Genomic DNA, 17177 nt, shown 5'->3' with positions numbered 1-17177 from the left:
CTTCTTAAATTAACAATATTAAAATTATATTCAATATAAATAATATTTGAATTCTAATATAAAAATTCAAAATAAAAAATAACTATTTAGTTATCTTAATTTAATCTTATTTTATTTATGTATTCGAATTTAATTCTATTTTATAGTACAATTTCAATATATGAATAAAAATATATTAATTACATATTTTAGGCATTTTAGTATTTTAGGTATTGTTTACTATTTATAATGATGGAAGGGGAAAAATAAATAAAAAAGAAATTAACGAAAAAAGAGAGGAATAAAAAAAAAGCAAATAAAAATAAAGTAGACAAGAGTGTCACAATAGTTTTTTTTTTGTTCATTTATATTAATATGTTATATATCAAACAATGCACATGATATGATATGAATATATCCGTTTTTATTACTATAATCATGAAACAATCAATAGGATATAGCAAAATCCTTGGATTTTATATCATGTCCAGTCCTAGCTTAGAAATCCAAATGAGAAGAAAGCATTGTCGAAGATTTCAAATTTTATTTGTTCCCTTATCTTGCTATTTTAAAGATGGTTTCTCTCAGTTTTGAGTAGTTATCCATAACAAGATTCACTAGGTTAGATTTCCTCGTTAGTTCATATATATCCCGTTTTAACTTTAGAATTTCTTTAGCGTTCTTTCTATTCGCTTGAGTTTTACCCGTTTCTACCGCATCGCCGTTCCCTGAAATTCCTGAGCATTGCAGATGGAGAAGAGAATGGCGCAAGAGTCGGACAGGATCAGCCTGTTGCCAGGGCATATATTGGACGAAATCCTGTGGCGCTTGCCAATAAAGGAGGCTGGGAGAACTAGTGTTTTGTCGACAAAGTGGAGGTACAGATGGCGCTCTCTTCCACACCTCTGGTTTGATAACCGATGTACCTGGAGCAATGGTCATGGACAAACTTCGCAAAACCTGGTGAAGATAATCGACAGGGTCCTTATGCTTCATAGTGGCCCAATACAGTCGTTCATACTCGCTCACACGGAATTTTCCAACATCCGCGACATCGACCACTGGATGCTTCATCTATCCAAAGTCCCTGTCAAAGGGATCTATCTCTGTGTCTGCACCCTGGAGAAATACAAGATGCCCACTTTCTTCTTCAATTGCCAGCACTTGATTCGTTTGAAGCTCTACGGATGTTCAATAAAAATTCCAATTTCCTTTGAAGGATTCAAGAACTTGCAGAGTTTGTATCTTCAGCATGTTGAGTTGTCTCCCTACGAACTTGAGGTTCTCATATCTCGCTGTCCCCTGCTAACTCATTTGGTTTTGAAGTATTTACCGGGGATTACGCGACTTAACCTTGAAGCAGCTCGCAACCTCATGGAGCTCGATGTAAGAGGTGCTTTTCAGGACGTCTTCGGTGTTACAAACCGTTTGAGGTCTGTCACGATTGATATTATTGAAAACAGACAAGCATCAGGCAATGCTAACTCAGGCAATTTTCACAAATTCTTCCGAAATGTTCATAATATTCAGATTCTCAAGATCGAGAACTACTCATTGAAGGTGCTTATAGATTCTGAAATTTGTAGGAGCTTATTGATTATTACTTTCGGATGAAAATAAGTCTTTCTATCTCTAAGTCGGAATCTATTGACAACTGTTTTTGGCTTACTTGTGCAGTATTTGGCTCAAGGAATTCCTTGGACATTGCCTCATGCGCTTGTTCATTTGAAGCATCTCTCCGCATGCGTAGACTTCACTAGTGTGAAGCAGATTGCGACTGTTATATGCCTGATCAAAAGCTCTCCTCAATTGAAAAAAATAGAGTTTCAGGTGAGTATGAAATTTAGAATTTTTTAAAACTATTATCACAAGTCTTATTTATTAACTGGTGTGATTTTTCTCACCTTTTTTTATTATTATTAGATATGGATTTTACTTACTAAGTTGTATTTTATAACATGTCATAATGAAACAAATTGAGTATCCTTTTCTATCTAGAGAATTTTTTTTCTAAAGAAAGATAAATGGGTATAAGAAGAGTGATGCTTTTTTGGATCAAGTTTTAGAATATATGTTTGATATAATTTGATTCGATTTGATATTCGGTGATTACTAGCTTTTAATCATTGAATTTGATGAAAAAGAGGGCTAATCTATACTTTATAGTGACTAAATTATGCATTTTCGGAATGAACGTCCGTCCTGTTTTAGCCAAAAAAAGAAAAAAAAAAAGAAATTGTAATAATGTAGGGATCATAATTCATAAAGGGAAGGGACAAATCAGGCTTTCAGCCAATCTTGTTCAAATCACCAGATTAAGCTCACTCTCTACGCATCTTTATAGTAAAATCGCTCTTTGATCGTTGAAGGCGCAGGATCCCAAGAATCAACCGACTGCAAGAACGACAGTGGCCGAGTTTTGGAAACTCCCCTGCCACTCGTGTTGCCTGGAACAAGTACAAGTCGTATCGATGAGAAATATTTTTGGCATTGAACCAGAACTGGAATTCATGAAGTTTCTACTTACTAGTTCACCGAACCTGCAAAAGATGGTGATCCAGCCTAGCGCGGGGATTGCAGAAGGCAAGTTGCTCAGGGAGTTGCTGCAGTCCCGGCGAGTGTCAGCGCAAGCGCAGGTGACCATTCTTTGACCCCGGCCCAGAAGCCAACCCATGAAAATCGGATCACGCATGGGATTTACCGGTCCCTGCAATCGTTATATAGTTCGTGCATTACTCAGAGAAATGAGAATACTCTTTCGTTCATCTTGAGTTAGTCTCTTGTAAGGAGTTTCTCATTCTACATGTTTTTTTTTAGCGGTTTGCAACTTTCATCATCATTTGGAAGCAAAATGGGCGCCCTGATAGGCCCTCTGGCATTTGCAGGGACCTTCATTGTATGAGTCTTCGCACTGAGTAATGTTATTCAGAGAATTTATTCTGGGTTGGGTCGGAACGTATTCGCGTACTACATCTTTCGCATTCACAAATTTGAAAAATGAATTTGGAGAGAAAGATGAGCCATGAAAAGTAGTTTTTTTTTTCCCTTCATTTGATGACTTCTCTGCATTACTTATTCGAAAATGACACCGTCTATTTTGCTTTTCTGCATAACGGTCTCTATAGTTTTTTTTTTTTAAAATAGTCCACGGTTAGTCCCTTTTGTTATTTTGGTCGGCTGGAATGATGAGTTAGATGTGGCAACACACCGTGTCGAGTTATGATTTGCTCAAATTTCTTACGTGCGGGCCGAAATGCCAAGCTGGAGGACAAGCATGCGGTGCATTAGGAATATAAAACGAATTAGAAAATCGGAACGTCAAGATGGAGGGAGAGAGTAAAGAAAAAACTTAGTTTTCAACTTTTTGATGTAATCAAGTCTTTATAAAAAAAATCATTGGGGATGTCTTAGCGGCTACCTTTCCATGGGAAGGGAGAGGTGGAGAGTTCAATTTCACACATTTTCAAAACAGTTGAGGTGGGGACATTTAGTTTTAGAAACAGGGATTTATTTTTAACTCATTTTCAAACTTTTGTATCATTTTTTTTTTTGTAGAAGGTTTGACTCCCACACTCTACAAAAAAAAGTGATACAAAAGTCTAAAAGTGAGTTAAAAGTTAAAGTATGATAGATTTTTTTTTTAAATCCTTATCAAAAAAATTCTGCCATTGGCACAACCTAAGGACAAATAATGAACCATTTTAATAAGCACATGAACAATTTTGGAAAAAAAATGTGGATGGACAATTTTCAATTTCGGACAATAATTACTCAACCAGATCAATGCAAATCTCTCCGAAGACCTAGGCTTTCGAACTATGAGATAAATTAGCGATTTGAGTGAATTTCATCAAGTGCTCACGGCAGAATTGGAAATTTCTTGCAAGAGACGTTGAATAGTGTTGTGAAGAAGGAAGAAGCAAGCCTAACAAATGGTCATACTCATTTATGTGTTGTGTGGAATTAAGAAATAGAAAAAATAATGATCGTGTGATGGCTAATGTATTGAAGTTCATTGGATAGACCATCTGATTTTGCCACGTCATTGGTTAGGTTTAGTAGTATGATCCAACTGATAGGTGGGAGGAGGTCCTAGGAGCTTTTGGAACTATGGGAATCAAATCTGATTTGCCCAAATCTCATTCGAAGGCCCAATTGGGCTTGAGCCAATCCCCCCAACTCGATTAGGTTCGGACTTTGATAACACATAAGGCTCGACCTATATAGTTCTTTTTTTTTTTTTGGTCGATTATATAGTTCAAAAGGATATACGTGCATGGTCTTTTTAGCTAATTCTATCCAATTCAATTCGATTTCATCTCAACTTAATCTAGAGATGATCTTTGGCTACTAACTATAGAGTTTTTCTACCAAAAAAAAAAAAAAAAAAGGCACTGAGTTTCACTTGATAGATGAATTTGGTTCTAACTTTCAAGTGTCATAGAATGCACTAACTTTCAAGAGACTCCAACTTTCAAGAGCACATAAAATCTATACTCGGGGGACCATTTTGGCAACTACTTAAATGGAAAACGAGCACTGACTTGGCAAATGAAGAGTGCCATGTCATCAAATATTGCTTCCATAACCAATCAAAATGACATCTTTTTCTAGCCAAATGTTGGGGCTTTAAATTAGATTGACTGAGAAAGATAAGAGGGGGATATGGGAACTGGGGTTTGGGATTTTTCACAAAGTTGGTGCACATTGACCAATTGTATCCCAATTTCCCACTTACAATCTTATTTTGTGAAGAACACTGACCCCAAATCCTAATTCACGTAGCCTGTGCTCCCTCTCTCCTCTCATTTGAAACACCATTAATTGATTCAAAATGACATCGTCTTACTTTGTTTAGTGAGAATAATATTATTTCATACGGCTCGGTTATCCTCATTTCAGTTGGAAACAATGTTGCGTTCTATCATATGCGAAAGACACCGCCCTTTTAATTGTTTCCGAAAGCCACTCGACCGACATGGCTCACCTTGCCATGGCAGTATCCCTTTGTCAGCTCACATGCCACGTCTACACATTTTGATAGAAATTTCCAATGGTGGCCAAAATTGTCCTTCACATCAAATTTGTGACTTTTCACGCGATTCTTGAAAGTTTAAATTAGATTTGTATCCCTAAAGAAAGTTTAGGTCCAATTTGTCTCCCAATGAAAGTTGGTCCCTTTTCATGCGTCACATACATATTAGGGTAACAATAGATCACATAGTTAAAGGTCGAACCTCAGCTGGCATCAATGGTGGCCTTGATCCCAAGCTTAATTCGTTTCCCTGACTCGTCCATCATCAAATATTTGAATCGAATCAGGCTCCATAACTAAGGTAGTCTTTTCTCATATTTGCCAAAAGTGCTCTTTCAACCCATTTGACCAGAGCGGGTCCAAATGACACATTTAATCACATAGTGTTTACCAATTTTGCTTGATACTTGCGTTTCTCTTCGCACATGGGACAAGTTACACGTATGATGCCTATGAAGGATCCTTCCTCGTTGCACTGGGTTGCAAGCCCAAATGCCACTCAAGGCCCAAGTTTCTGTCCCTAACCACCATAAACACAACGAATGACAAATGGTTACATCTAATCAAGTGTCGAAAAATGAAAATTTAATGATATTCAGCTTGTTTAACAATCTTAACCAGCATCTAGTTGATAGGCTCAAGTGAGTTAAAAATTTACTTATGGTTTGTTTTATAAAACTCAAAAGTAAGTGCCGAAAGTTTGAGCACTGAAATTTAACAATTTAAGCGTCCTAAGAAGAAACAAAAATTTGCTTGATATTAATTGAAATTTATTTAACAAAAAATTTTATCAATTTCCTACCAAAGACAGAAAAATGAGCATGCATCATCATCACTAAAATATTGGAGTTATATTGACTGTATGGCTAGTATTATGAAAAAAGTGTGAAAATGAATAGGATTATGAGCTTCACTTGAATGTGGAACTTTAAAATAGACTACAACCTTTAGCTTACCAAATTTTCCAAAAGAAAAATAACATGTAGAGTAATCCATACATTTACATATGGATAAATGGATTAGTTATAAAAACTTAAAGGATAAATTTGTTGTCCAAAGGAAACTTGACCTTTTTCGCATGAAGTGCTGGATAGTGTGAGGAACGTGCACGGATTTTGTGAAACAAACGCCCGTATATAGAAACAGTTGTCGACAAAATATAAAGGATCTTAAGGGATAGAAGAAATGTGAAGCATACTAACAGTGGTTGGCTTATTCACTTAGCCTATTCCACCTAAGCTCTGACAGCTCAAATCAAGGTTGGAATTTATTATGTAATCCTTCTCTCTTTTCTGATTACAAACAATTACAATTCTACAGAGATATACAATATGATTTATACAACTTCTACACATAAAAACAACAAGAAGATGAACGCTCAGAGCATAGACTAGTTTTCTTTGTTTCCTCTCAACTCTACCACTTCGCTTAGATATACTCTGACCTTTCAGATATGGTCAAATTTTCAAAAATCTTAAGTCAGACTATAAAACCACCTAAAAGTTCAATTGGAATGGACAAAAATCTTATAACTTTCCCTCCCTCCCTCCTCCCTTCTCCCCAACAGGCATTTTAGGGAATTGCCGTTGATGGCCGAAAGAGAGAAAAATTGATTTCTCACACTATTTGACATGCGAAGCATACATTTTCAAAGATCACAATTTTATTTATTCCTTAGCTTTTATATTTAGAAATTATATTAGGATATTAATTGATATGTTTTGATTTTGAGTTGTTATCCATTTAGATATTCTATTTAGTACGTTAGATTTTCTTGTTAGATATTTTAAATTGGACGGTACATGATCCTCGCTATCTAAAATCTCGATTGTTGCCATACCGGAGATTTTGGGGAATTCCAGTTGCCCAAAAAGAAAGAAACTTTGATTCAATACTATTTGATGAGGAAAGAACATTTTCGAAGATTTCAATTTTTATTTGTTCCCTAATCTTTTTTATTTTAAAGATGATTTATTTCGGTTATGAGTAGTTATACATAAAAATATTTGAGATTCACTAGGTTAGATTTCCTTACCAGTTTATATATTTCCAATTTTTAACTTTATATTCTCTTTAGTGTTCTTTCTACTTGCTCGAGTTCGCCCGTTTCTCCCGTGTCGCCATTGTTGGAGAAGAGAATGATCCAAGAGCCGGACAGGATCAGCCGGTTACTGCGGCATATAACAGACAAAATCCTATCACGGTTGCCTATCGGGGAGGCAGTGAGGACTAGTATTTTGTCGAGACAATGGCGGTACCAATGTTCCCTGCTTCCACAGCTCGCGTTTGATGACCGGTGTATCAGTACCAATGTTCCGAGACTACCTTCCCAGAACTTGGTGAAGATAGTTGATGGTTTTAGGTGATAGGCCTAAGTTGGCCTGTCCGCCCACGTTGGGCCTAAAAGCTCAGCCCACAAGATTAGGGCCCATGGATGAAGGGGTACGTTCCTTTCTGTTGGAGGGATGTATAAAAGGAGACAGAGAGAGGGAGGAACACACCTTTTGGAATTTACTTACGTTCCTCCATCCTCTCTCCCTCCAAAAGAAAAAACAAATGCAATAAGGCGACGTCATCTTCCCTTTAAGGCCAATTGATGTCATCGGATCGAACGGGATCGGTTTCTCTTCCTCATATCAGCGTCGGTGTTTAATCTGTGGCTAACAAGGTACGCTCGATTCCGCGGTGTGCTTTAGGATCGGTGATACATGTGAATTTCCCGGGCTCGTCTTCCGCATTCGTTTTAGGGGTTCGATTTAGTGTCGAATCCGGTTTTTGGGAATCTGAGTTAACGAATATTGGTATCAGAACCCTAGTTCATGTTTTCCTGACCCCTTTCATGTTTATGAATGATTTTTGATTGATTTTTCATGAAAATAATCGGCCGACATGGATCAGGGCGAAAAATCCTGACACCCGAGCACTGTTCATCCATTTTTTCGAGTTTCTGTAAGTTGAAATCAATTTCTGATGGCATAGGGTGAAAGAGCTCATCGAGACGAGTCTGTTGATGGGTCGAACGTCGCCGGGAGACGCCGGACGCGCCCACACGCATGGCCAGAAGCCGTTGCGCGTGGACGCCACGCGCCTGAAGTGCTGGCACAGCCAGCGCGTGCACCACACACGCCAGTCGGTGAACCGGCACGTGCGCGACGACGCCGGTCGGCGAACTGACGCGTGATGACGTCACCCAACGGTCGGTAACCGCTAGGATGACGTCATCGATGATGTTATCGTCGGCGACCCGACCCAACCGGCGAATCGACCCGACTCGAGATGTGACCTGAGATGTGACTGGTCGCTCGCGCGTGCGAGGCACGTTCCGGGTCGGTTGCTCGCGCGTGTGAGGCACATGCCGGGTCGGTTCGTCCGACCCGGTTCGACTCGTCGACCGTTGACTGTTTACCACCGTTGACCGTTGACCGTGGACTGTTGACCACCGTTGACCGACGACTGTTGACCGTTGACCACCGTTGACTGTTGACCTTGACAAAAAAAAAATTTGTTTCTTTTTCAATTATGTCTGTGTGGGTTATAGGTAATCCATTTTTTATTTTGCATTTGTTGCATGAATTATGGAAAATTATGTATTTTCCATTATGTTTATTATGGATTATAAGTGATTTTAGTTTTGCATTTGTTGCAGGAACTATGATGCGTTATGCACGGATACCTGCATTCCCGAGAACAGACGAAGGAAGAGTAAGACTTAAAAGGCTGATGACAAAGTTAGCTGATTATCAGTGGCATGACGGTGATTTAGTATTACACGTGATCAGGGTCAATCAGATGATACAGGAAATCATTTGGAATGGTTATCTTATACCGAATTTTGAGAATGTGCCGGCTTTGATGAACACTCTTCCATCTGAATGACAAGTAGTGTTAGATCGCCTATGGGAGGTCAACGTGGTCCCGGGTTATAGGAGGCTAGTGGTAGCTTTTGTAAGAGAGTACTATAGGATTGAGTTAACCAAAACTTCAACCCTTAGTGGAGCGCCACATGGCGCAGAGTGAATGCGCCTTAGAGGCGACATGAAAGCTCTCCAAAAGTTTTTCCATGGTTGGCAAATGTGCCTTCAAATTTCTTAGATATTTTGACTGATAGATTAGAAGGGACATTCCCTATTTATTTCTTAGATTAGTTTGAGATGTTTTGTGTGTAAATATTTCTTTCTATGTTGATATTTTCCTCTGTGTATATTACTTAGTGTAGTGGATAAATGTATTATGTGAAAGCATTATTATTCTATTGGATGTCAAATATTATTTGCTTTATGTTATTATTGACCGTTGTGGGTAGTTCATAGAAGTTTTTGTAACTTCATAAAATTTATTTTGCATAAGACAATTATATTAATAATAGTTTTAAGTTATGATTTTGGAGGATGATTGGAAACATAGTGACCTTTTGATTCTGAAACTTTACTTGAAATTGTTCATTGATATGATGGGTCTGTGCAAAGTGGATGCATAAATGATAGGCATTAATTATTCATGCATATATGTCCGATGTGTTGGATCGATGGTTTCAAAGCAACTAAAAACGTAATTGCTGAGATGAACAAAGCAACAATTGTGAAATATTGAATATCAAGATTCAATATGTGCTGGAAAAGCAAGAAGCATTAGAAGCTCTTGACCATGTTATGGAAGATCTTGAGAATGCCATGCGCCACCTTGAGCTAGTAGAGGACCGCCTAACGGCATTTGAGCCGAAAATAGATATTTGCAATGCTGATTCTAGCTCAAAAAGGGCTTTGAGCTCTAAGCGCAAGTGTATTGATTCGTTCAATATGTGGGAATGCAAATGATCAAGTCTTTATTGCAAGAAATCAAGAGTTAACCAACACAAGAGAGGAAAACGTCCTCAAATGAAGAAAATGTCAAGGGTGAGGTGTTACAATTGTGACAAGAAATGTCACTATGCTCGCAACTGTTGTGAGCCGAAAAAGGTAAACACCTCTTGTACATTTTAGAACTTTGCTTATGTGTCAAGTTCTGCATTATTGGCTGAATCCAATCCTCTGTGGACTGTAGATTCAAGAGCGACAGACCATGTAGCGAAAGATAGAGAATCCTTCGTGGAATTCCGACGAGTACCAATTGGAACTAAGTGGATCTATGTGGGAAATAACTCCAAAGCTGAAGTTAAAGGGATTGGCACCTGCCAATTGAACATGCGTGGTGGACGCACCTTGCTCCTACATGATGTTCTATATGCTCCGGAGATTCGTCGAAATTAAGTGACTGTTTTGGTGTTGGTTAAGCTTGATTTTAATATGAACTTCCATAATAGAGGTGTAGATTTATATTTGGATACAAACTACTATGCTTGTGGTTATTTTTTGGATGGTTTCATTGTATTAGTTATTGACTATGTTAATGCAAATGTTTGTTATTCCCTTCTCACATCTCCTAATTCATTTGATAATGATGTGAATGTGTGGCATGCTAGACTTGGTCATATTGGCCAACAACGTATGAATAGACTGGCCCAAGAGGGCTTGTTGGGCAACATTGAAAAAGGCGATTTGCCAATATGTGAGCATTGCATAGTAGGGAAAACGATAAGGAAACCATTTGAAAAATGTAAAAGAGTTGAATTTCCTCTGTATTTAATCCATTCCGACGTCTGTGGTGTAATGAATGTGAAAGGAAGGTATTGGGCTGTTTATTTCATCACTTTTATAGATGATTATACTCGATTCGGATATATCTATTTGATTTCTCATAAATCTGAAGCATTAAGTTGTTTCAAAAGGTTTATGAACTTGGAAGAAAATCAATTAGACAAGAAAATAAAAGTATTAAGATCCGATCGAGGTCGAGAATATTTATCTGATGAGTTCAGAAAATTATGTGATGAAAAAGGAATAGAAATACAATTGTCTATTCCATATACTCCTCAACAAAATGGTGTTGCGGAAAGAAGAAACAAAACCCTACTGGAAATAGTTAGGTCCATGATGGCACAAGCTAACTTACCTATCACTTTTTGGAGTGATGTGTTGTTAACTGCTGCCTGTATACTTAACCAGGTACCTTCCAAATCAGTTACTTCCACTCCATATGAGTTATGGACAGGTAGAAAATCGGACTTAAGTTTTCTTAAGCCATGGGTTTGTGCTGCCTATACTTATGAGTCTTCTCATAAGTTTGGGAAATTGGGTCCTAAAGGAAAGAAGAGTATTTTAATGAGATACTCCGAACACTCGAAATGGTATGTGTTCATAGGTGAGCAGGAAAATGGGAATATAACTTAATTTGAATCACAGGATGTCACATTCTTAGAGGATGAATTTCCTAAGAATGGCGAAATAGGGGAAGATTACCCCTATTTGAAATCTTGGATCAAGATAATGATATTAGTGGAGTTCGTTCAAGTGGGAGTAATATGAGAAGAGATGAATTGAATTCAACTCATTCTCAATTGCAACCACATGATGAGACAACGTTATCATTATCTAATCCTAGTGGGAGCATAATGGGGAATGATGTGTAAAGTGTACAATCTCCCATACGGCAAACAAGTCGCTAAAGTATTCCCCGTTGACGTTTTGACATTGAAGGGGAAACTTTTATGATTGCTCTGTAAGATGAGGATGAGCCAAGAAATATTAATGAGGCTCTAAATTGCCCTAGTAAGGAAAAATGGATTTATGCAATGAAAAAGGAGATTGAGTCAATGAAGTCAAACCAAGTTTGGAACTGGTTGATCTTCCAAAAGGACGCAAAGCTATTGGGAACAAGTGGGTTCTCAAAATAAAGCGTAAAGCTGATGGCTCGATATAAAGGCATAAGGCTCGCCTTGTGGCGAATGGGTATAATCAACAGGAATGAATTGATTATGAAGAAACATTTTCTCATGTAGTGAGATTTACCTCGATTCGCATAATTCTGGCAATAGTAGCTAGTAGGGATCTTGAGTTACATCAAATAAAATTAAAAGACTGCTTTCCTCAATGGAGAATTAGAGGAAGAAATATATATGGAACAACCTACTGGTTTCATTAAAGAAGGCCAAGAAGAAAAGGTATGTCGACTTTTAAGGTCGATATGTGGCCTTAAGCAGTCGTCAAAGACAATGGTATATACGTTTTCATAATGCCATAATGACATATGATTTTACAATGATAGATGAGTATCATTGTGTATATATCAAAAAATCAAAAGATCAATTTGTGATCATATCATTATATGTTGATGATATAAATTGCCGGAAGCAATATGGAGTTTGTTAATACTGTCAAGAGTTTGTTGTCTTCCAATTTTGAGATGAAGGATATGAGTGAGGCTGCATACATTCTTGGAGTTAAGATTTCAAGAGATCGTTCGAAGAGATCGTTATCTCTTTCGTAAGAAACATATATAAATAAGGTTTTTGAACGATTTCGTATGCAAGATTGTAAACCCATTGATACTCCTATTGCAAAAGGTGAAGGATTGAGTCACAGATTGTGTCCAAGGACTCCACAAGAGAATGAACAAATGAAACATGTTCCTTATGATAGTGCTGTTGGGAGCTTGATGTACGTTATGATATGTACAAGACTTGACATATGTTTTGCAGTTGGAATGGTGAGTAGATACCAATCCAACCCAGGTCCAGCACATTGGAAGGCCGTTAAGAGAATACTGAGGTATCTAAAGGGGACTGCTGATTATACGCTGAGTTATTAAGGAAAGGATCTGCGACTCTAAGGCTATTCTGATGTTGATTGGGGAGGAGATTTAGATGAAAGAAAATCTACCTCTGGGTTTGTTTTCTTATCGAATAATGGCACCATATGTTGGAGCAGTAAGAAACAAAAGTGTATAGCCTTGTCCACGATGGAAACTGAGTTCGTGGCATTATCAACAGCAATATAAGAAGATGTTTGGCTTAAGAGATTATTGGATCATTTAGGTGTTATTGGAAGTGCTGCAGATTCATTGTTGGTTAACTGTGATAGCCAAGCAGCAAAAGCGTACACCAAAGATCCAAAATATCATGACAAGACCAAACATATAGATACCAAGTATAATTTGTCAAAGATATGATTGCACAAAAAGATGTGAACTTACAGTACATATTACGCATAGAATGGTAGCAGATCCTATGACAAAGCCAATACCTAGAGATGTGTTTTGTGGCCATATGAAATCTCTAGGATTGCGTAGAGTTTGATGTATTGGATTGTAATTTCCCTGAGTGTTCACATTTGATGAATTTGTGTTTTTCATCATTAATGCCTATGAATCTTTGTTTGATCTTTATGCATCTTAGTACTTAGTGCATTATTTTAAGTTGAGAAAGTATGTCGGACAGATAAAAGATTAGCCCACTCACACGGGTAATCGCCTCTATTTACTGTGTGATAAATAGAGATGAGACTATTTTTAAACTTGTTATCTAGGTGATAATTGAGAGCTCAAGCTTAAAATATATATGTCGCTTAAACTAAGTGTTAAGATGATGACATAATATTTACTATGTCCGAAAGTAAAATAACCAACATATTTTACTTTATCTGTTTATGATGCCAGATGTGAGTTCTGATGAATTTTGTGAATGGGTAGATACATGAACTCAAGTTAGACATTGGATATGTCTGAACTATTATCTATACGGTATTGAAGGAAAAGACATACACTCCATGAGAAATGAGTTAATACCATAATACGTATTTCATATTACGTATGCATGAGACGACCAATAAGAGTAGCAAAAGTTTGATCTCAACTTTTATGCCGTGTGAGACTCTTGAGGAAAAGAGTTCCTCAATTTTAGTGCCCTCATGACTTTGACTTATTCTCAAGATTTCTATTTAGTGTTTGCTATTTTAGGATGTTGACAATGGTCATGAGTTGATTCGATCTATTAGGACATTTCTAGAAAAGCAAACTGAATTGAAATTGAGAGTTTGAAGGGAAGAGGAAGATCGAATTTGGAGAATCACATTATAGTTTTGTATTCACTGTTTAACCAATTATGACTATCTTTGGGATAATCATAATTGTGAATACAATATATATATATATATATATATATATTATTGTTTAAAAGAGATCAAGAGAGATATAAATGCGATCGATCGATCTAGGGTACTGCATACTAAATCTACTCAGAGTGTGATATCCATTATGAGCTGCTATATATTCCTAACAGATGTATGTCAACGAGCTCTCAAAGTATGCTGGTCGCACGAATTATTCACCAGTATGAATGTTGAAGAGAGGTAAAGAGAATCATGTCCAGCCCACCATGTACGAGTGGGAGATGATGGTTTTAGGTAATATGCCTAAGTTGGCCCGTCCGCCCATGTTGGGCCTAAAAGCCCGGCCCACAATATTAGGGCCCATGGATGAAGGGGTACGTTCCTTTCTGTTGGAGGGACGTATAAAAGGAGAAAGAGAGAGAGAGGAACACACCTTTTGGCATTTACGTACGTTCCTCCTTCTTCTCTCCCTCCAAAAGAAAAAAAACAAACGCAATAAGGCGACGCCATCTTCCCTTCAAGACCAATTGACGTCATCGGATCGAACGGGATCGGTTTCTCTTCCTCATATCGGCGTCGTTGTTTAATCTGTGGCTAACAAGGTACGCTTGATTCCGTGGTGTGCTTTAGGATCAGTGATACATGTGAATTTCCCGGGCTTGTCTTCCGCATTCGTTTTAGGGGTTTGATTTAGTGTCGAATCCGGTTTTTGGGAATCCAAGTTAACCAACAATAGTTGACGAGGTCCTCTTGCTTCATACTGGCCCAATACAGGCGTTCGTGCTCAACCACAAGGGATTTTTCGCCACGCGCAACATTGACCGCTGGATTCTTCATCTATCGTGAGTCTCCATCGAACAGATTGCACTCTACACCCATAAGAGGCAGAACTACAAGATTCCTATCTACTTCTTCAATTGCCAGGACTTGACCATTTTGAAACTCTGCGGATGCTCGGTGAAAATGCCACCTTCGTTCGAAGGATTCAAGAAATTGTATACTTCGTATCTTCACCGTGTTGAGGTGTCCCCTTGCGGACCAGAGGTTCTGGTATGTCGCTGTCCGCCGCTAAAATGTTTGACTTTGAAGGATTTAAAGGGGATCACACGAGTTAACCTCGAAGCAGCTCGCAAGCTTGAGTCGCTTGACATTGGAGGAGCTTTTCTGGATGTCGCCTTCGTTGTTGTGAACCGTTTGAAGTAGGTCGTAATAGATTTCCACAGGGGGTCCGGCAATGCCAACTCGAGCAATGTGCACAAGTTCTGTTATAATATGTCTCGAGTTTGAGTCCGTGAACGAAACCGAACCCAAGATAAATTAAATGTAAGTTGATATTTGGACTTCAAGTTGCTGATTTGTAGAGACCAAGCCATGAATTTATATATTACGGAAATCAAATTTCGTATATACTACACGTTCAAGATAACAAGAAAAAGAGGAAAGTCCAAGTTGGACTTGTTGACCGATGCGTCCAACTTTCCTATTCTGATTTGAAGTTGGCTGCCATGCATATTATATCATATATATATGTTCTCTTTTTGCCGTAAGAGTGGGTGTGGTTGCTAGAGGGTTTCTTCTTTTCGGTGAGTTGCTGCCGCACATCCTACGTAGCTGTACACGATCGTTGAGCGAAGCCACATATTGAAGCGCCGTTTACTCTGAGTGCCGCGGGTGTTCTCTATTTGTGAGAAACATCCGTAGGTGCTGGGTGCTTGATAGCAGGTCTTCGTGTTTCTCGTGCAACAAAGTTTATTCGTGATTTACATCCAAGCAAGATTGGTGTATTGGGTGTAATTGGGGTTTGGGAAACACCGAGAGAGTGTTTGAGTGACTCGAGTGTGTAATCTCCTTGTATCGCTTGATCTATAGTGAAATTCGCTGCTGCTCTCCCCGTGGATATAGATCTTTACGATTGAACCATGTAAATCTGGTGTCCGATTTATTTTCTTCTTCCGTCTATATATTGTTCGATCGCTCGCCCCATCGCAACAAGTTCTTCCAAAATATTCACAGTATTCAGATTCTTGATGTCAAAAATTACTCATTGAGGGTACATGTTAAGCACATAGATTATGAAATTTGTTAGGATTTTGTTGACTAATATTCTTGGATGAAAATATGTCTTTCTACTTCTAAATCGGGGGAATCTATCGACACTTTTTTCTTTTGTCTTTGATATTTGATTTTGGCTTCTTTGTGCAGTATTTGGCACTGGGAAATGTTCCACACACACTGTCTCATGCACTTGTTAATCTCAAATACCTCTCCACTTGCATAGACTTTAATAGGAAGGAGCAGATTTTCACTGTTATGTGCCTGACGAGAAGCTCTCCTCAGTTGAAAAAGTTAAGAGTGTGTGGTGAGTATGATTACCGAGATTAGTGGACTAATTTAGTTTTTTTTCGAAAGTATGATAAAAAGATCTTATTAATGGTGTGATTTTCCCCACATTGCAACAAACATGATGAACTAAAATTTATCAATGCAGTGTATGTGGATTTTACTTAGTAAGTTGTATTCTACAACATATCATTATAAAACAAAACAAATTGAGTAACCTGTTCTACTGAGCAAAATTTTTCATCATTTAAAGAAAGATAAAGAAGTATTTGAAAAGTGATGCTTCCTCTATATCAAGTACTGGAATGCATGGCCGATATAATATAATTTGATTTGATTTTCGGTGATTACCATGTTACCTTGGTGCTTTTAATCATTGAATTTGATGAACAACAAAGCTAATTTGTACTTTATAGTGATTGGATTACGCAATGAACAAAGGGTATAGTAATCATTTTTAGCCAAAGAAAAAATATATTATAATTCCGGGATCATAATTTGTGAAGGGAAGAGACAAATCAATCTCTCTGCCAATCTCGATCAGATCTGGTTTCCATTCCCATCGTCATGTTGACATAAATCTCCTCGCGCTCTGGCATAAGAACTTGGAGTCCGTATCATGGTGAAGGTAAGGTAACGCTGTGATTCTTCCTCAAAAATAAAAGACCGAACGCATTCGAGTTATTGGCTCGTCCAACCTGGCAGCATTCATGAGTCGTTCGTTGAACCGCCCCTCAGAGACACGGTCAAGAAGCACCATGCATGGTTGCCCTCCGTCCTTTCTTTCTCTCGGTCCCACCCCGCAAGATATGGCTCAGCCAAAATACGGCCCCCGCGCAAGC

The 17177-nt window shown here is 38.1% G+C and overlaps 1 protein-coding gene across 1 annotated transcript; it reads left to right on the top strand.

The window, feature by feature from the left end:
* The first annotated feature begins 729 nt into the window (after window positions 1–729).
* LOC104416974 (F-box/FBD/LRR-repeat protein At1g13570) lies at window positions 730–15198 on the top strand. Its single transcript, XM_039299883.1, has 4 exons — window positions 730–1539; window positions 1657–1809; window positions 2349–2615; window positions 14857–15198. The coding sequence occupies exons 1-4, from the start codon at window positions 730–732 to the stop codon at window positions 15196–15198; spliced, it is 1572 nt and encodes a 523-aa protein (XP_039155817.1).
* Window positions 15199–17177: the final 1979 nt, after the last annotated feature.

The sequence above is a fragment of the Eucalyptus grandis genome, chromosome 8 (genome assembly GCF_016545825.1).
Source record: "Eucalyptus grandis isolate ANBG69807.140 chromosome 8, ASM1654582v1, whole genome shotgun sequence".
Taxonomy (NCBI): domain Eukaryota; kingdom Viridiplantae; phylum Streptophyta; class Magnoliopsida; order Myrtales; family Myrtaceae; genus Eucalyptus; species Eucalyptus grandis.
This window is presented reverse-complemented; position numbering and strand designations above follow the sequence as displayed.